The following is a 21,707-nucleotide window of genomic DNA, read 5'->3' on the forward strand; positions in this document are numbered from 1 at the left end:
TAATAAGTGAAATAATATGTCTGTAAACAATTGTTGGAAAAATTACTTGTGTCATGCACAAAGTAGATGTCCTAACCGACTTGCCAAAACTATAGTTTGTTAACAAGAAATTTGTGGAGTGGTTGAAAAACGAGTTTTAATGACTCCAACCTAAGTGTATGTAAACTTACGACTTCAACTGCACATAATTTGGCCTCTCTATGTCACGCCCTGACCTGAGAGAGACGGTTTATTTCTCTATTTTGTTAGGTCAGGGTGTGGGGTGGGCATTCTATGTCATTATATTTCTATGTTTTGGCCAGGTATGGTTTCCAATCGGAGGCAGCTGTCTATCGTTGTCTCTTATTGGGAATCATACTTAGGCAGCCTTTTCCGACCTGTGTTTGTGTGTAGTTGTTTTCCGTTTAGTTGTCTGTTGCCTGACAGAACTGTTTTGCTTTCGTTTTGTTTAAGTGTTTCGTTATATGAATAAATATGAGCACTTACCACGCTGTGTTTTGGTCCCCTTCTCATTACGACGAAAGCCATTAGACTCTAGCCTCTTTCTACACTTGGAATCCACCAAATGCTGCACTGTGTGTGTGTGTTTACGCAGATTCTGTAACTCCACAAGAATCTCTATTTTTTTTATATCTTTTTTTTTATATTACCAACGTAGAAAAGTCTGTATACATACAATAAGTACATAGATAGACAATGATAACATTTGCTAGGAGGTAGAACAAATTACAGATTACACAAGGACCTTAAAAGAAACACACATATTGATTGTTTTAACAGCTTTCTTATTAGAATGTAGAATGGTCTTAATGTACTGCTCAAATTCCTTATAGAAAACACGGAAGAGTGGTTTTCTTTTAGTGAATTTACATTTATGAATATGACATTTTGCCATTAGCACAATTAGATTTGTGAGGTAAAATTGTTTTTCTTTATCTTTATTATGGTTAAGGAAACCGAGCAGCACATTCTCACATAACAAACAAAAGTCATCAAGAATATTAACAATTATAAAACTGTGAATACCTTTCCAGAATTGTTTTACATGTAGATCATGCCAAAATAAATGTGAAACTGTTTCTGGATGCTCAACACAAAAAGTACAATCAATGTTCATGTATTTTTTCTTCAGGTAATGATTCGCAGGGAAATACTTATGGATCATTCTGAAAGAGACCTCTTTGACCTTGTTAACAAGCAAGTATTTGTGTGGTAATAACCAGACTTTTTCCCCAACAGATTTAGTGACCCATGTATTCCAGTAACTTGTGACATAAGGAATGGATACAATATCCCTTTGAAATAAAGCACGTATAGATCTGTTGTTCTGAGGGACCAAAGAGAAACATATTTTCCCTATTGGAGAGTCAACTGGATCAAGCGAGGGTAGGTCAAGAAGGTAAGGTCTGGCTACACCTCTAAATAACATGAGAGTTCCAGATGGAATAGCATCAAAGCCTATGGCGAACTCTCTAGGTGTTACAGTGATATTGTAACGAGATTAAAAAAAATCCTCATAATTGAGTAACAGTCCTTCTACATTAAAAAGTTGACTCACCAGCAGGATATGATTATTCAACCAGTTCTTAAAAAATAAAGACTTGTTTCTATACAAAATGTCCTTATTGTTCCAAATGAAATACCTATGCGGGGAAAAATTATGTTTATATATTAACGACCACGCTATGAATACTTGTCTATGAAAAGCAGATAATTTTGCAGGAATCTTATCAATGTTATAGTTACAGAGTAACATAACATTGAGGCCACGAAAACGGGAGAAGATATAATAAGGGAGGAAATTCCAAATTGAAGTTGGATTCTATAAAAAATGTTTAGCCCAATTTATCTTAAAAGTATTATTCAAAGTAGGAAATAAAAAAAATTGAGATCACCATATTCATATGAGTTCATAATAACAGATTTCCTAATATAATGTGTACGATTTTTCCAGATGAAGTTGAACTCCACAAGAATCTCCCAAAGAACTTTGAAATGAAGTTTGCATTTACAATCGACCACTCCCCTTAGCTGTCGTCACTTCCGGTTATCGTTGCTTGAGCAGTTCGAGTCTTCCAATAGTCGCTCCACTGCGACATTGAGTTATCACTTGATAGTTTAATATTACATTTTACAATCGGGCTATAGACCCGTATAATGCCTCATATGAATCGTCACTGCAGTACAAATAAAAAGTGGGGAGAGCACGTCAATCTGGTCCACGCTGATGTTTTTTCATTGCGTAAAAGAATAACCATATTTGTTTTGCAGGCCATCTAATAATTTGGCCAGGTAAAAATGTATTTGAACGCGGATTTCACGATCGGTCATAATGGCAGCCTACATTTTGGTCTTTACATTGGAGATTTTTAAGCATTTTGAACGACGAACCGTTTGGGAACCAAATATACCGGCTCTTTTACCTGAACAGAGCCAAATTAGGTCATCATTTTGAATAACTAATTGAATGTGAATATTAATGTTGATCCATATTTGTGTTAAAGGGGCGTGGTTATGATGAAGACAAAACTAAAACTATCCTGCGATGTCAGAATACATCAATAGTTGACGTGCGGGTGGGGTTAGAATCGACGCAGCTCAACCATCGGGGCGGAGAGCGGGAGCGAACGACGGTACGGAGAGACATCAGGGTTAAAATATTCTGCCTTGGGGGTGGGGGGGTGGGGGAGGACATACTACTGCCAACCCGGCGACGAGATTGGGCCTGTGGTGCCTGCAACCCAGGAAAACATGGAGCTCGAGAATATCGTGGCCAACACCGTCCTGTTGAAAGCAAGAGAAGGTAAGAGATGTCGGAGCGCAGGGACGGATGACAAGCTTGACAGCTCCTTCGTAGCTCAGTTGATAGAGCATGACGCTTGCAACGCTAGGGTAGTGGGTTCGATTCCTATCACCACCCGTACATAAACGACAGCAGGTTTTATTGTAAGTCGTGTTTGGATAAAAGCGTCTGATGAATGACATATATATATTCTCTCTCTTCACCGCCAGAACTAGCTCAGAACCTGGGGTTTCCCCCAGGAAGCGCAGGCCATAGAGATAGGAGCTGAATGATTGCTGCACCTCTTTATTATTTGCAAAGCCTCTGAAGCGTTAAGATAACTATATTAACATCCCATATGCTCTCTAAATACATAATATTTACCCGAGCTTAACCTTGGACATTGGTAGGCTACAGAAAAGATGCGACTGTCAATCAAATTGCGTGACATTAGATTTTACGGCTTTCTATACTACAGCATCCTTCTGTCGTTGTTGAAACAGCATATTGAATAGAATTCCGCATTCAATTTGCAATGAAGAGCTAGCTACACACAGACAAAATTAACGCCAGTAGACATTCATTTGTGGACCTTTAGTTGGCAATGAGCGTATGTCAGTGCGCTCCATGTTAGCGGATTGTAGTGGTGTTGGTAGGGTGTCAATATTAGGCCTATGTCAAGTTGTGAAATAACAACATGAAGATGATCACTGAGTAAGCAGCGCTATAGACTCTAGCTGGTGTATCTAGCTGTTGCAGATAATGTAACAAGCCGGATATATTGTTTTCTAATTGCTGTAGACCTATAATGTATCCATCTGAAACACAAATGGCAACACGGTATATATCATTTTATCCCCCAGTCACAGATTATCTGATAGTGGTCCTACTATCAGATACATTGGAAGCAATGACAGTAATGAACTAACTACAGTAAAAGTTGCCTATCATGTGGGACAAAAGTAAGACATTTGATCTATCTATTTGTTATACCTCTTTCATACTAAATCAATTAGTGCTAACACAATGAACAAAGGTCTTGTTTTAAAACTTAGGAATGTTTTTCCTCCAAACTGTTTACAGACTCATTCCATTCACAGGGTGGTTGACCCCAGTCTGATGAACCCCTCTCTGGCCATATCAGTCACATGGCATATTTTGGATATATACAGTAAAAGAGAATAGTTTAGAACAACTTTTATTTTTCCCAGAGGGAACATCGGTATCATCATCAAATAACATCATACTGATCTGTAAATATGTATATTTCCAATCAACCAATCAGATGTTTATTTGTGAAATGCGTTGTAATGGAAAACTAACCAAAACAATTGTACTGTATGTCAGAGGTAGCCTACAGCAAAACACAGTGTTCAAAATGGTATTGTCATCTCTGCTAGGATCAATACTGTACTCTCTATCTAGTCTCAGTGTAGTGCCTCTGTTTGTTTGATAGAGGAGAAGTATTGAATCTGCCATAGACAATTCACAGACTTCTGTTTTCGCGTCGCCTCTCTCTGGTCACATTGTTTGCCATTGAAATCCACATTAAATACCACTGTGAAGTGTTATTATATTTGGATGTAGGACATGTCAACCCTAAGTTCAACTTAAAATCTCTTCAGAGTGCCAGTCTTATTACATTTATCAGGCACAAAAGAGGGTGTGCTTTGCAGGAAAATGTGAAAAAGGAACCAATTAATTGTAAATTATCAAATAATATCTCTGAGAGACTAAACCCTACTCGGTAGCCAGGTGAAGTGGTACGATCAAATCCACAGAATAATAGTCTACTTATTACTGCAAATCAGTATTATTGTATCTGCTTCAACCCAATGCGGTGTTCTAGTAGAAGCACCTCTAATTTGTTTCCACTCTTGTTGGTGGTGGTAATAACACTGTAATTCTGTTATTATCAAATAGTAATAATGCATTAATACTTTCTCTCACAAACAACAGTTCAAGATGGAAAACAGTGGCAGAGTGAAAGAATAAGAGGCTGTCTCTTTCTCTGATTTGCGCTATGATTTCCATATGGTTTGTCTATCTTTGTATTTGCACTAATGCAGGATGTAATCTCATTCTTTCAACACCAGTGAGTATGTCTCCATCGAACAATACTAAGTTAGTGATAACAGACTGTACACTGTCATTTGCAGTGATGTACAGTATATAAACCCTGGATTGCTGATGCTATATATTTGTCATTTGAGAAGCTTTTAAGCCACGTGTCGGTCATATTGGTACTCCCCAGTAGAAGCAGTCCTCCATAGGAATGAATGGAATTCGATGTTTCAAAGACAAAATTATATGTATTTAATTATTTTCTTGTTGTATTAGGGACAGTAACATTAGTAAAATTATACTTTCAGGAATATGTTTTTATATATATTTTTTATTTTTATGTTTAGCTCACATAATATAATTTAATAGTATGCATTAAAGGTGTTTGTAATGGAATACATGTGGCAAAAACAAATCTAGACATTAATAAATGATGTTCTATAGCTTCCAAAGTATTTTTTACAATAGTGTGGAATTGTCAAGATTGAGGCACAGGGGCTTCAACACAAGTTCGTTTTCTAGTACAAGTTCTATGTACAAGTATGACAAATGACCAATGAGAGATATATGATATATATCTCTCATTGGTCATTTGTCATACTTGTACATCTCTTTGCCAGGCATAAACAATGTGCTCAGCGTCTCATTTGCATCTTGTCCACTTCCCATTGTGATAAAACATTGTTAGCCAGACATACTGTCAATATGTTCACTTCCAACCACTATTTGAATAGCAAATGTTACTGGGCATGGCATCCAGTTCATGCACATGCCACTTATAGAGTTGGTTTCACCACCCAACCAAGATGGGCAACTTTACAGCATAGGTAGCAGGCCTAGGCCTATTCTGCTAGCCAATTTGTTTGTTAACTATACTGAACAAAAATATAAATGCAACATGTAAGGTGTTGGCCCCATGTTTCATGAGCTGACATAAAAGATCCCAGAAATGTTCCATACACACAAAAAGCTTATTTCTCTAAGATGTTGTGCACAAATTTGTTTATATCACTGTCAGTGAGAATTTCTCCTTTACCAAGATAATCCATTCATCTGACAGGTGTGGCATATGAAGATGCTGATTAAACCGCATGATCATTACACAGATGGACCTTGTGCTGGGGACAATAAAAGGCCACTTTAAAATGTACAGTTTTGTCACATAACACAATGCCACAGATGTCCCAAGTTTTGAGGGAGTGTGCAATTGGCATGCTTACTGCAGGAATGTCCACCAGAGCTGTTGCCAGAGAATTGAATGTTAATTTTGCTACCATATGCCGCCTCCAATGTTATTTTAGAGAATTTGGCAGTACGTCCAACTGCCCTCACAACCGCAGACCGCGTGTAACCATGCCAGCCCAGGACCTCCACATCGGCTTCTTCACCTGCGGGATCGTCTGAGACCAGCCACCCGGACAGCTGATGAAACTGTGGGTTTACACTGTCATAAATCATCTCAGGGAAGTTCATCTGCATGCTCATAGTCCTCACCAGGGTCTTGACCTGACTGCATTTCGGCGTCATAACTGACTTCAGTGGGCAAATGCTCCCCTTCGATGGCCACTATTATTAAAATGGCGACGGAAGAAATGGCAGCAGTTTTACGGGTGCCCAACCAATTGTGCTATTATGCGGGGTTTTTTCGTGTTATTTGTAACTTATTTTGTACTTAATGTTTCTGCAACCGTATCTTACGGCACAAAAAGAGCTTCTGGATATCAGGACAGCGATCACTCACCTCGGATTAGACAAAGATTTTTTTCTTCAACAAGCAAGAGGCACAGGACATTCTCCAAACACCCGACAGGGCCAACATCCCCGTTATTTGCAAGAGGAAGAAACGCAGGTACAGGGGACACAGAGCGGGAAGCCTCGTTAGGACCCGCAGAAGGCGAGTGGGAAAGCTGCCGTTACCGTCAATATTACTCGCCAACATGCAATCATTGGACAATAAATTAGACGAGGTACAATCACGAATATCCTACCAACGGGACATCAAAAACTGTAATATCCTATGTTTCAAGGAATTGTGGCTGAATGACAACATGGATATTCAGATAGCTGGATATACACTGCACCGGCAAGATAGAACAACAAACTCTGGGGGGGGGGGGGGGTCTGTGCATATTTGTAAACAACAGCTGGGGCACGAAATCTAAGGAAGTCTCTAGACTTCTTGCTCGCCTGAAGTAGAGAATATTGTGATAGAATGCAGGCCACACTACTTGTCTAGAGAGTTTTCAGCTATACTTTTCGTGGCTGTTTATTTACCAACACAGACAGATGCTGGCACTAAGAACACACTCAGTCAGCTGTATAAGGAATTAAGCAAACCGGATAATAAGCAAACCACTCACCCAGAGGCGGCGCTCCTAGTGGCCGGAGGCTTTAATGCAATGAAACTTAAATCAGTTCTACCAAATTTCTATCAACATGTTAAATTTGCAACCAGAGGGAAAAAAATTCTAGATCACACCTGTACTCCACACACAGAGCTCTCCCTCGCCCTCTATTTGGTAAATCCGACCACAACTCTATCCTCCTGATTCCTGCTTACAAGCAAAAATTAAAGCAGGAAGCACCAGTGACTCGTCTATAAAAAAAGTGGTCAGATGAAGCAGATGCTAAACTACAGGACTGTTTTGCTATCACAGACTGGAACATGTTCCGGGATTCTTCCGATGGCATTGAGAAGTACACCACATCAGTCACTGGCTTCATCAATAAGTGCATCGAGGACGTCGTCCCCACGGTGACTGTACGTACATACCCCAACCAGAAGCCATGGATTACAGGCAACATTCGCACTGAGCTAAAGGGTAGAGCTGCCGCTTTCAAGGTGCGGGACTCTAACCCGTTTGCTTACAAGAAATCCTGCTATGCCCTGCGACGAACCATCAAACAGGCAAAGCGTCAATACAGGGCTAAGATTGAATCATACTACGCCGGCTCCGATGCTCGTCTTATGTGGTAGGGCTTGCAAACTATTACAGACTACGAAGGGAAGCAAAGCCACAAGCTGCCCAGTGACACGAGCCTACCAGATGAGCTAAATCACTTCTATGCTCGCTTCAAGGCAAGCAACACTGAGGCATGCATGAGAGCATCAGCTGTTCCGGACGACTGTGTGATCACACTCTCCTTAGCCGACGTGAGTAAGACCTTTAAACAGGTCAACATACACAAGGCTGCGGGGCCAGACAGATTACCAGGACGTGTGCTCCGGGCATGTGCTGACCAACTGGCAGGTGTCTTTACTGACATTTTCAACATGTCCCTGATTTGAGTCTGTAATATCAACATGTTTCAAGCAGACCACCATAGTCCTTGTGCCCAAGAACACAAAGGCAATCTGCCTAAATGACTACAGACCCGTAGCACTCATGTCCGTAGCCATGAAGTGCTTTGAAAGGCTGGTAATGGCTCACATCAACACCATTATCCCAGAAACCCTAGACCCACTCCAATTTGCATACCGCCCAAACAGATCCACAGATGATGCAATCTCTACTGCACTCCACACTGCCCTTTCCCACCTGGACAAAAGGAACACTTATGTGAGAATGCTATTCATTGACTACAGCTCAGCGTTCAACACCATAGTACCCTCAAAGCTCATCACTAAGCTAAGGATCCTGGGACTCCCTCTGCAACTGGATCCTGGACTTCCTGACGGGCTGCCCCAAGGTGGTGAGGGCAGGTAGCATCACTTCTGCCACACTGATCCTCAACACTGGAGCCCCCCAGGGGTGCGTGCTCAGTCCCCTGCTGTACTCCCTGTTCACCCACAACTGCATGGCCAGGCATGACTCCAACACCATCATTAAGTTTGCAGATGACACAACAGACACAACAACGAGACAGCCTATATGGAGGAGGTCAGAATAACAACCTGTCTCTCAACGTAACCAAGACTAAGGAGAATATTGTGGACTACAGGAAAAGGAGGGCCGAGCACACCCCCATTCTCATCGACGGGGCTGTAGTGGAGCAGGTTGAGAGCTTCAAGTTCCTTGGTGTCCACATCACCAACAAACTAGAATGGTCCAAACACACCAAGACAGTCGTGAAGAGGGCACGACTAAGCCTCTTCCACCTCAGGAAACTAAAAAGATTTGGCATGTGTCCTGAGATCCTCAAAAGGTTCTACAGCTGCATCATCGAGAGCATCCTGACTGGTTGCGTCACTGCCTGGTACGGCAATTGCTCGATCTCCGACCGCAAGGCACTACAGAGTGTACAGTGAGTGTATAGTGAGGGGAAAAAAGTATTTGATCCTCTGCTGATATTGTACGTTTGCCCACTGACAAAGAAATGATCAGTCTATAATGTTAATGGTAGGTTTATTTGAACAGTGAGAGACAGAATAACAACAAAAAATCTAGAAAAACGCATGTCAAAAATGTTATAAATTGATTAGCATTTTAATGAGGGAAATAAGTATTTGACCCCCTCTCAATCAGAAAGATTTCTGGCTCCCAGGTGTCTTTTATACAGGTAATGAGCTGAGATTAGGAGCACACTCTTAAAGGGAGTGCTCCTAATCTCAGCTCGTTACCTGTATAAAAGACACCTGTCCACAGAAGCAATCAATCAGATTCCAAACTCTCCACCATGGCCAAGACCAGAGAGCTCTCCAAGGATGTCAGGGACAAGATTGTTGACCTACTCAAGGCTGGAATGGGCTACAAGTCCATCGCCAAGCAGCTTGGTGAGAAGGTGACAACAGTTGGTGCGATTATTTGCAAATGGAAGAAACACAAAAGAACTGTCAATCTCCCTCGGCCTGGGGCTCCATGCAAGATCTCACCTCGTGGAGTTGCAATGATCATGAGAACGGTGAGGAATCAGCTCAGAACTACACGGGAGGATCTTGTCAATGATCTCAAGGCAGCTGGGACCATAGTCAACAAGAAAACAATTTGTAACACACTACGCTGTGAAGGACTGAAATCCTGCAGTGCCCGCAAGGTCCCCCTGCTCAAGAAAGCACATATACATGCCCGTCTGAAGTTTGCCAATAAACATCTGAATGATTCAGAGGACAACTGGGTGAAAGTGTTGTGGTCAGATGAGACCAAAATGGAGCTCTTTGGCATCAACTCAACTCGCCGTGTTTGGAGAAGGTGGAATGCTTCCTATGACCCCAAGAACACCATCCCCACCGTCAAACATGGAGGTGGAGACATTATGCTTTGGGGGTGTTTTTCTGCTAAGGGGACAGGACAACTTCACCCCATCAAAGGGACGATGGACGGGCCATGTACCGTCAAATCTTGGGTGAGAACCTCCTTCCCTCAGCCAGGGCATTGAAAATGGGTCGTGGATGGGTATTCCAGCATGACAATGACCCAAAACACACGGCCAAGGCAACAAAGGAGTGGCTCAAGAAGAAGCACATTAAGGTCCTGGAGTGGCCTAGCCAGTCTCCAGACCTTAATCCCATAGAAAATAAGTGGAGGGAGCTGAAGGTTCGAGTTGCCAAACGTCAGCCTCGAAACCTTAATGACTTGGAGAAGATCTGCAAAGAGGAGTGGGACAAAATCCCTCCTGAGATGTGTGCAAACCTGGTGGCCAACTACAAGAAATGTCTTACCTCTGTGATTGCCAACAAGAGTTTGCCACCAAGTACTAAGTCATGTTTTGCAGAGGGGTCAAATACTTATTTCCCACATTAAAATGCAAATCATTTTATAACATTTTTGACATGCGTTTTTCTGGATTTTTTTGTTGTTATTCTGTCTCTCACTGTTCATATAAACCTACCATTAAAATTATAGACTGATCATTTCTTTGTCAGTGGGCAAACATACAAAATCAGCAGGGGATCAAATACTTTTTTCCCTCACTGTATGGGCAGGCATAAGCTATAGACAACAAACACAATTGCATTTTATCGGTGGCAATTTGAATGCACAGAAATACCATGATGAGATCCTGAGGCCCAAGGGTACGTGCTCAGCCCCCTCCTCTACTCCCTGTTCACCCAATACTGTGTTGCCACACACGTCTCCAACTCAGTAATCAAGTTTGCAGATGACACAACAATGGTAGGCCTGATTACCAACAACGACGAAACAGCACGCCCCCATCCACACGCAGTGGAGAAGGTGAAAATCTTCAAATTCTTCGGCGTGCACATCACTGACAACCTGAAATGGTCCATCCACACGGAAAGTGTGGTGAAAAAGGCACAACAGTGCCTCTTCAACCTCAGGAGGCTTGGCCTCTAAGGCCCTCACAAACCCTCCAGGACATCTACAGCACACAGTGTCACAGGAAGGCCAAAAAGATAATCAAAGACCTCAGCCACCCAAGCCACAGCCTGTTCATCCTGCTGCCATCTAGAAAGCGGAGACAGTATAGGTGTATCAAAGTTGGAACCGAGACACTGAAAAACAGCGTCTATCTCCAGGCCATCAGACTGTTAAATAGTCACCACTAGCCAGCCTCTGCTCAGTACCCTGCCCTGAACTTTAGTCACTGTTACAAGCCGGCTACCACCCGGTTACTCAACCCTGCACCTTAGTGATTGCTGCCCTATGTACATAATCATTGAACACTGGTCATTTTAATAATGTTTACATACTGTTTTATACACTTCGTATGTATATTGTATATTGTATTCTAGTCAAGGCTCATCCTATAACTACTGCAGTACACAACTTTTATATTAATATATTGTCCATAATGTCTATGCACATCATCATATACATATATATTTATATTCTGGACTCTGACATTGCTCGTTCTAATATTTCTATATTTCTTAGTTCCTTTCTTTAAATTCTTTGGATTTGCGTGTATTGTTAGATGTTACTGCATTGTTGGAGCTAGGAACAGAAGCATTTCTCTAAACCCACGATCACATCTGCATAATATGTGTACACGACCAATACAATTTTATTTGAATTAAAGAGGTAGACTAAAATACAGTAACTTTGCTTTTTCTATGTCTACAAATTAATAACCTCTCTGTCTTCTTGACACACACTCCAGGACAGCCATTATATTAATGACCCTGACCCTCTGCTTTATCTTGACGAATCTACAACAGCACTTTTTGTTTGTTTTTAGGGGCTGTATGTATTTTTATGGGCCGCTCAAGGCTACTTAGTGTTTTCCCATGTGTTATATTTTTCCTTTGTTTGATTAATCAACCACTGTTCTTTTGCAGGAGGTGGTGGAAACAGAAAAGGAAAAAGCAAGAAATGGAAACAGATGCTTCAGTTTCCCCACATCAGCCTGTGTGAGGAGCTCCGGCAAACTACAGGTACGCTTCCTCTCCTCTCCTCTACTTGCTAGCCCATTGATAGATATACTGAACAAAAATATAAACGCAACATGCAACGATTTTACTGAGTTACAGTTCATATAAGGAAATCAGTCAATTGAAATAAATTCATTAGGCCCTAATCTATGGATTTCACATGACTGGGAATACAGATATGCATCTTAAAAAAGGAAGGGGCATGGATCAGAAAACCGGTCAGTATCTTGTGTGACCACCATTTGCCTCATGCAGCCAACACATCTCCTTCGCATAGAGTTGATCAGGCTGTTGATTGTGACATGTGGAATGTTGTCCCACTCTTCAATGGTTGTGCGAAGTTGCTGGATATTGGCGGGAACTGGAACCAGCTGTCATACACACCAATCGAGAGCATCCCAAACTTGCTCAGTGGGTGACATGTCTGGTGAGTGTGCAGGCCATGGACGAACTGGGACATTTTCAGCTTCTAGAAATTGTGTACAAATCCTTGCGACATGGGGCTGTGCATTATCATTCTAAAACAAGAGGTGATAGCGGCGAATGAAAGGCACCACAATGGGCCTCAGGATCTCGTCACGGTATCTCTGTGCATACAAATTGCCATCGATAAAATGCAATTTTGTTCCTTGTCTGTAGTTTATGCCTGCCCATACCATAACCCTGCCGCCACCATGGGACTCACTGTTCACAGCGTTGACATCAGAAAACCACTCGCCCAAACAACGCCATACATGTGGTCTGCGGTTGTGAGGCCTCTTGGACATACTGCCAAGTTCTCTAAAAAGATGTTGGAGGCGGCTTATGGTAAAGAAATGCAACAGCTCTGGTGGACATTCCTGCAGTCAGCATGCAACTGAAGTGACTGCAACACTTAACAAAGACCTGAAGTTAGTTTCTGAATGGGTGGAAAGGAATAAGTTAGTCCTAAATGTTTCAAAAACTAAACGCATTGGTATTTGGGACAAATAATTCACTAAACCTCAACTAAATCTTGTAATGAATGTGGAAATTGAGCAAGTTGAGGTGACTAAACTGTTTGGAGTAACCCTGGATTGTAAACGGTCATGGTCAAAACATATTGATTTAACAGTAGTTAAGATGGGGAGAAGTATGTCCATAGTAAATCACTGCTCTGCCTTCTTAACAACACTATCAACAAGGCAGGTCCTACAGGCCCTTTTGTATTATTTTGCATTATAGATGTGGACTTCCTGACGGGCCGCCCCCAGGTGGTAAGGGTAGGGAACAATACATCCGCCACACTGATCCTTAACACAGGGGCCCCTCAGGTGTGCATGCTCAGTCCCCTCCTGTACTCCCTGTTCACTCATGACTGCATGGCCAGGCACGACTCCAACACCATCAAGTTTGCCGATGACACAACAGTGGTAAGCCTGATCACCGAAAACGATGAGACAGCCTATAGGGAGGAGGTCAGAGACCTGGTCATGTGGTGCCAGTACAACAACCTCTCCCTCAACGTGATCAAGACAAAGGAGATGATTGTGGACTACAGGAAAAGGAGGACCGAGCACGCCCCCATTGTCAGCGACAGGGCTGTAGTGGAACAGGTTGAGAGCTTCAAGTTCGTTAGTGTCCACATCACCAACAAACTATCATGTTCCGAACACACTAAGACAGTCGTGAAGAGGGCACGACAAAGCCTATTCCCCCTCAGGAGACTGAATTGATTTGGCATGTGTCCTCAGATCCTCAAAAGGTTCTACAGCTGCACCATCGAGACCATCCTGACTGGTTGCATCACTGCCTGGTATGGCAACTGCTCGGCCTCCATCCAGGACCTCTATATATCAGGCGGTGTCAGAGGAAGGCCCTAAAAATTGTCAAAGACTCCAGCCACCCTAGTCATAGACTGTTCTCTCTGCTACCACACGGCAAGCGGTACCGGAGCGCCAAGTCGATGTCCTTAACAGCTTCTACTGAACAGCTAATCAAAGGGCTACCCAGACCCCTGTTTTACGCTGCTGCTACTCTGTTTATAATCTATGCATAGTCACTTTAACTCTACCTACATGTACATATTAATTGAGGTAATATGTACCTCGACTAACCGGTGCCCCTGCACATTGACTCTGTACTGGTACCCCCTGTATATAGCCTCGCTTGTTATTTTACTGCTGCTGCTTACTTATTTGTTACTTTTATTTTCTAGTTTTTACTTATCTATTTTTATTTATTTTCTTAACTTCTTAAAGCATTGTTGGTTAAGGGCTTGTAAGTAAGCATTTCACTGTTAGGTATACAGCTGTTGTATTCTGTGCATGTGACAAATAAGATTTGATTTTAAATGATGTACTGTTTTATCTTTTGTTTTATGTGTGATGTTTTATGCTTTGGCAGCAGCTAATGGGGACCCCTAATAAATACAAATACAAAATTGCACGCTCCCTCAACTTGAGACATCTGTTGCATTGTGTTGTGTGACAACACTGAACATTTTAGAGTGGCCTTTTTATTATTTTATTGTCCCAAGCGCAAGGTGCACCTGTGTAATGACCATGCTGTTTAATCAGCTTCTTGCCACACCTGTCAGGTGGATGGATTATATTGCCAATGGAGAAATGCTCGCTAACAGGGATGTTAACAAATTGGTGCACAACTTTTTTTCGTGTTTGGAAAATTTCTGGGATCTTTAATTTCAGCTCATGAAACATGGGATCAACACTTTACATGTTGTGTTTATATTTTTGTTCAGTGTAAATTCATAGTAAAAGTCCCAAACACAAGAGGGAAAAGCTGCACTCCACACTCAAATACAGTGCCTTCAGAAAGTATTCACACCCATTGACTTTTTCACATTTTGTTGTGTTATAGCCTGAATTTAAAATGGATTGTTACTGCAAGCCTAGATAAATTCAGGAGTAAAAACAACTCACATAATAAGGTGCATGGACTCTGTGTGCAATAATAGTGTTTAGCATGATTTTTGAATGACTACTTCATCTCTGTACCCCACACATACAGATAATTGTAAGGTCCCTCAGTCGAGCAGTGAATTTAAAACACAGATTCAACCACAAAGACCACAGAGGTTTACCAATGCCTCGCAAAGAAGGGCCCCTATTGGTATATAGGTTAAGAAAATAAGGAAAAAAAGCAGACAGTGAATATCCCTTTGAGCATGGTGAAATTATTGATTACACTTTGGATACATCCAGTCACTACAAAGATACAGGCGTCCTTCCTAACTCAGTTGCCGGAGAGGAACCAATGGTGACTTAAAGACAGTTACAGAGTTTAATGGCTGTGATAGGAGAATATTAAGGATGGATCAACAACATTGTAGTTACTCCACAATACTAACCTAGTTGACAGAGTGAAAAGAAGGAAGCCTGTACATTAAAAAAAATATTCCAAAACATGCATCTTGTTTGCAACAAGGCACTAAAGTAATACTGCAAAAAAATGTGGCAAAGCAATTACATTTTTGTCCTGAATAAAAGGTTTTGTCTTTGGGAAAAATCCAATACAACACATTACTGAGTACCATTACTGAGTCTCCATATTTTTAAGAACAGTGGTGGCTGGATCATGTTATGGGTATGCTTCTAATCATTAAGGACTGGGGAGTTTTCAGGTTACAAAATTAACAAAAATGGAGCTTAGCAGAGGCAAAATCCTAGACGAAAACCTGGTTCAGTCTGCTTTCCACCAGACACTGTGAGATGAATTCACCTTTCAGCAGTACAATAACCTAAAACACGGCCTAAAACAAGGCCAACTGTACACTGGAGTTGCTTACCAAGAAGACAGTTAATGTTCCCAAGTGGCCGAGTTACAGTTTTGACTTAAATCTGCTTGAAAATCTATGGCAAAACTTGAAAATGATTGGCTAGCAATGATCACTATTGGTAGATGGGTAAAAAAGAAAGAATTGAATATCCCTTTGAGCATGGTGAAGTTCTTAATTACACTTTGGATGGCATATCAATACACCCAGTCACTACAACGATACAGGCGTCCTTCCTAACTCAGTTGATAGAGAGGAAGCAAACCATGAGGCCAATGGTGACTTTAAAACAGTTACATGCTCTCAAAGATCGGCTATGAAAAAGCCAACTGACACTTACTCTTGTGTTACTGACTTGTTGCACCCTCGACAACTACTATGATTATTATTATTTGACAATGCTTGTCATTGATGAACATTTGAACATCTAGGCCATGTGCTGTTATAATCTCCACCCGGCACAGCCAGAAGAGGACTGGCCACCCCTCATAGCCTGGTTACTCTCTAGGTTTCTTCCTAGGTTTTGGCCTTTCTAGGGAGTTTTTCCTAGCCACTGTGCTTCTACACCTGCATTGCTTGCTGTTTGGGGTTTTAGGCTGGGTTTCTGTACAGCACTTTGAGATATCAGCTGATGTACGAAGGGCTATATAAATACATTTGATTTGATTTGAAATAGTTTAATGGCTGTGATAGGAGAAAACTGAGGATGGATCAACATCATTGTAGTTACTCCACAATATTAACCTAATTGACAGAGTGAAAAGTCTGTACAGGATACAAATATTCCAAGGGGTCAAGGGGTATGAATACTTTCTGAAGGCACTGTAAGAGGTGGAAAAGTCCCACAAAACAATAACTAGAGGCTGAGATTGAAGTTTGTCAACTGTAGATCTGGGAAGGGGGATGCTTAGTCAGGTACACAACTGACTGCATTCAACCCAAAATGTTTCCTCTCTGAATCAGAGAGGTGAGGGGGCTGCCTTAATCAACATCATCAGTGCCCAGGGAACAGTAGTTGTTGGGAGTTAACTGCCTTGCCCAGGTGCAGGATGGCAGATTTTTCCAGCTTGACCCTTAACCGCTAGGCTACCTGCCGCCCAGACACTGGGTCTGACAGAAGTCAAGTTGGGGTTGGTGATGACGGACTGTGTTATGTTATGAAGTAGTCTGATGGCACTTGGCCATACAGTGCTTTCAATGGTGGAGGAAATCCCCACCTCATCCCCTCAAGACAAGAAGCATACTGTATGTATAATTTAGTACAGTTGGAATGCAGGCCTGTATAATATGCGTCAGTTATCCTATTATCTAATCAGGAGTCATTATTCAATCATCCCATTATTTTGTTAGGAAGTACATTAGTTATTGGCTATTTTGTGCACAAAGAAACATACAGTATATTGGCGTTGTGTTTATGGTGATTGACAATCTTATATTTGTGGCTGGTGCTGCTGGTGGTAGTCAGGAGTTGTTGAACATGGAGTCACACCAACGCAGATCAGCTAATTGCACAGTATTTTGTAATCATGGGGCTTGCATTGTATCCTGTGGAACACGTGAATGATGAAGATAGGCTGCTGTGGTAACTTTAGTTTTTCTCTTTTCCGATAGTTTAGAGGCATTGTCGGCAGCTTCTCTAAAGCGGCACAGAGAGGGTTTATAAATCCCTCTCATCCATCGCTCTTTCAGATGGATAATTATGAAGTGAATCCTGTTTAACCTGTAAATGCTGAGTGCATTTTATCATTGACTTCAGCCATGAAGCAGAGGCAGACATAATGTAACCGTGTTTCAATTTTACCACAGAGGAAGCTGTGGCCTGGGCAGAAAGAGGAAGCTGACTCGCATGTTTGTTTTAATTCACTCTGCCGTTCAAAAAGAAAATGGTGGCAAATGTTTATAGGTCACTGGTTTTGAACACAAAGTAGACACAGAACGCAGACAGTTTTGCTGTGAGATCTCACTAACGATAATTGAAATGTCTTACAATATGTAGATGGTAGAAAAAAAGTGTTGCATATTTGAGTGTTTGTTCTGCAGCAGTTCTAAGAGATTGTGTTTTGTATGAAACTAATGCAGTCTAAATTAAAGTAACACAATTAAATATAAGTGGAAGCTCAAAGCCCAAACTTTAGGATGAGATGGCTGTTTTCAAGGCTGTCGTTACAGTATTTAGCCTACACCCAGTTTGGGGCATTGTTACATCACCAGGTTGACACTATTGACTCATTGCAAAATCTCACTGTGTCAAACTAGGGGCAAACAGTGGGATTGTGGCTCCTCTTCCTAGTTCTTACCTATTTTGTTCATAAGAGTAGAACAATTGTATGGATTTGAGCCCAATTTATGAAAATAGGCTACTTTCCTCCATTGGTCAGGGTCAAACAGTAGGTTGGGAGGTGGTGGTGAACAAAGAAAGAAAAAAAAATATTAAGGTTAAAGGAAATCAAATGATTTCCTCATTATTGTGATTTATCTCCATAAGGCAGGAGATTAGGTTGAGATGCATATCACTAGGCTGAGGCTCCTGGCCAAGGGCCTTTTGGGTTATGACTCCAGCTCCTATTGTGGCCTTCCATACATACAATAGACACATTGATTGTTCCCAAATCTTAAAAAATATATACTGTCACCCCGAGGCCATGAACAATTATTATTATTTTTAATTTTTTTGCTGTGCTTTCAAGCTACAGCAGCTAGATCTACGGGGCCAAGCTGGCTTCTAGGCCTACATCTCATCGCTGTCAGTTTTGCCGTGCTGTGCTGAATTGTGGGAATGGTGGTGGTAGAAAACATGCGGGTGAAGTAGTCTTGAGTCTGTAGTGGTGTATTGTTCACTTCCACTCTTGGTGCTCCACTGGAGTACAGTGGTACAGCACTTCAGCTGACGCTCAACTTTCTTCAATCAGGAAGTAAAAACAGCACTTCATGCAAGTTCTTCTATGGTGCATTTAGGATATTTCTGAATATTTGGTTTCGCTTAAATCCCTTTATCTACTTCCCCAGAGTCAGATGAACTCATGGATACCACTTTTATGTCTCTGCATCTAGTATGAAGTTGGAGGTTGTTTTTAGCTTGCTAGCAGTCACCATAGACTTCCAGTCATTGCACTAATGCTAATTAGCAATTGCGCTGACGCTAGTTAGCAACTTCCTTCAAACTGCACGCAGAGACGTAAAAATGGTATCCACAAGTTCATCTGACTCTGGGAAAGTAGATTCATTGCCAAAATCGCAAAGTATCCATTTTAATGTAGAGATTATCCACATGAAAAAATACTATGATATACTATGGTTAAATACTATAGTATTTACTGTAGTGTTTTTGCAGACTTTACTGTATAATTCACTGTTGTTTTTGCAAGCTAAAGTCTGCAAAAACACCACTGAATACTGTAGTATTTACTGTTGCTTTGCAGACATACAGTGCCCTCAGAAAGTATTCATACCCCTTGACTTATTCCACATTTTGTTGTTATAGCCTGAATTCAAGATGGATTAAATAAAAACATTTCTCACCCAAATATCCCATAATGACAAAGTGAAAACATGTTACCTATATACCAATAGGGGCCCTTCTATGCGAGGCATTGGAAAACCTCTGTGGTCTTTGTGGTTGAATCTTTGTTTGAAATTCACTGCTCGACTGAGGGACCTTACAGATAATTGTATATGTGGGGTACAGTTAAACACTATTATTTCACACGGAGTGAGTCCATGCAGCTTCTTATGTGACTTGTTAAGCACATTTCTACTCCTGAACGTATTTAGGCTTGCCATAACAAAGGGGTTGAATACTTATTGACTCAAGACATTTCAGCTTTTCATTTAGAATAAATTGGTTAAATTTTTTTTTTTAAATCCACTTTGACATTATGGGGTATAGTGTGAAGGCCAGAAACACAAAATCTCAATTTAATCCATTTAAAATTCAGGCTGTAACACAACAAAATGTGGAAAAAGTCAAGGGGTGTGAATACTTTCTGAAGGCACGATACATACAGTACAGCATAGTGTCAAGGCTTTGGGTAACTGGTGAAAATGAGTCAGGTGCAGGAGAGCTGAGATGCGTGGACAAGGTATTTAATACACGAAAACCACCAGTATAGAAACAATACAATGGTGCGTGAAATATACCGGTACCACGAACATTACACTGGTGCATAGTACAAAACCCGGCAACAAAATACCAGCCGTCAGACACAGCCATCAACATAGAACAAACACGCACAATGACATGTGGGAAACAGAGGGTTAAATAATGAACAGGCAATGGGGGGAATTGAAACCAGGTGTGAAAAACCCACAGACAAAACAAATGGAAAATGAAAAGTGGATCGACGATGGCTAGAAGCCCGGTGACGTCGACCACCAAGCACCGCCCGAACAAGGAGAGGGACCGACCTCAGCGGAGGTCATGACACATAGGGCATAATTACAGGCCTGAGTGGATGACATGTGGATTTCTCTCATTGTTCCCTGGTGTTTACCCTCACCAGATGCTGTCTGATACACAGCGACAGAGAGAGAGCCACCTCCCCCTGAGATTGTGCGGGATAAACACAGACAGGCGGCCGATTACCAACTCAAAGCTTTTCTTCTGCATGCAGTTTGCACAGAGTGTCGAGAAAGAGACCGAGAGAGGGGCTCAGGAAACCCTTAACTTCCATGTTTACCGGCGAGGCTTGACAGAGAAAAAGAGTCTGATGCCCTCAGGAGAAAACACATGCACACCTCCAGTTTATTTTGGTGTCCTTCCACTCTCCCAGGAAACTAACGCCACTTACCACCCAACGGGGCAGAGAGACACGAGAGACACTGACTGAAATGATGTTTCTCATTTCCGCTCCTCTTCCTCTCCCCTCCTCCTCCCAGGCTTCAGCCCTAATAAGGGACCCTCTGGTCTCCATGGGTGGCCTGGAGTAGCCACCAATCATCCGGCAGTCAATAAAGCTTTGTGCACTCTCTGTAACTGTTAATGAGCACTGGCTTCAGGTTTACCACACTGCCGCTCACACTCTCTGCCTCCCTCCTCTCTCCATACATTTTACTCTGTTATCAGAGAATTGCCCCTATTGATAGTCAGAGCAGCAAGCAGAGAGAGATGGAACAAGGCAGAGTGCAGTATCAGGCTATCAGCCCCAATGCAATATGTCGCAGAATCCAAATAGCTTACTGTTTTAATGGCTGTGATCTTGTGGGATGATTTTCACAATTGGAACTACACGGTTTTTAAAAGCCCATCATTGATGTAAACATGAAGCCTGTGGAATCAAGTTTATAGTCGTTGAATTTATTAAATGACATCAAATGCAGTGATGAATTTATTGTCTGACTTCAATTCTCCTCTCTATCTTCTGACTCACATTTTGGTCGAGTCAGGTGGTCTTGTAACAGGGCCAAAAACCATCCATCCATTGAAAGCAACAATAGATGTGAGAAAGGCCAGGGCTCAGAGGGGGATCTGCATGATCTCTTCCAACTATCTTACTGTCAATAGAGCCTCTGTCAAGGACTGAAAGAAATTGCATTGTGGCTAATGCGATTATCTCTATGAAACAGCCATTAGGGGGTCAAATCTTGTTTTGTCCTCCTCACCGTTCCATTGCAGAACCCAATCAGAGACCACATACACTGACAGAGCACATAAGGCCCTATAGATACACAACAGATACACAGTAACCGACAGCTCATGAGCATGTATCAAAATGATTTAGTGGAAAGACATGGGTAGTTCTATTGTTGTAGTGACATTAAAGGGCAAATCTGTAATTTGATCGATGACAAATAAGACATTGTAGACCCAAATAAGAAAAGTGTGTTGCTAAATTTGT

General features: G+C 41.7%; 1 protein-coding gene across 1 annotated transcript in view; it reads left to right on the top strand.

Moving 5' to 3' along the window:
- Window positions 1-2,081: 2,081 nt before the first annotated feature.
- The window catches only part of LOC106603485 (G protein-coupled receptor kinase 6), a 43,244-nt gene continuing 23,618 nt past the window's right edge, over window positions 2,082-21,707 (top strand). Inside the window, exons 1-2 of the mRNA XM_014197245.3 lie at window positions 2,082-2,803; window positions 12,027-12,122. Of these exons, the coding sequence (XP_014052720.1) occupies window positions 2,752-2,803; window positions 12,027-12,122 (148 nt within the window). The 5' untranslated portion in view covers window positions 2,082-2,751. The remainder of the gene's footprint in view (window positions 2,804-12,026; window positions 12,123-21,707) is intronic.

Source organism: Salmo salar, chromosome 04 (genome assembly GCF_965601325.2).
Source record: "Salmo salar chromosome 04, fSalSal1, whole genome shotgun sequence".
NCBI lineage: Eukaryota > Metazoa > Chordata > Actinopteri > Salmoniformes > Salmonidae > Salmo > Salmo salar.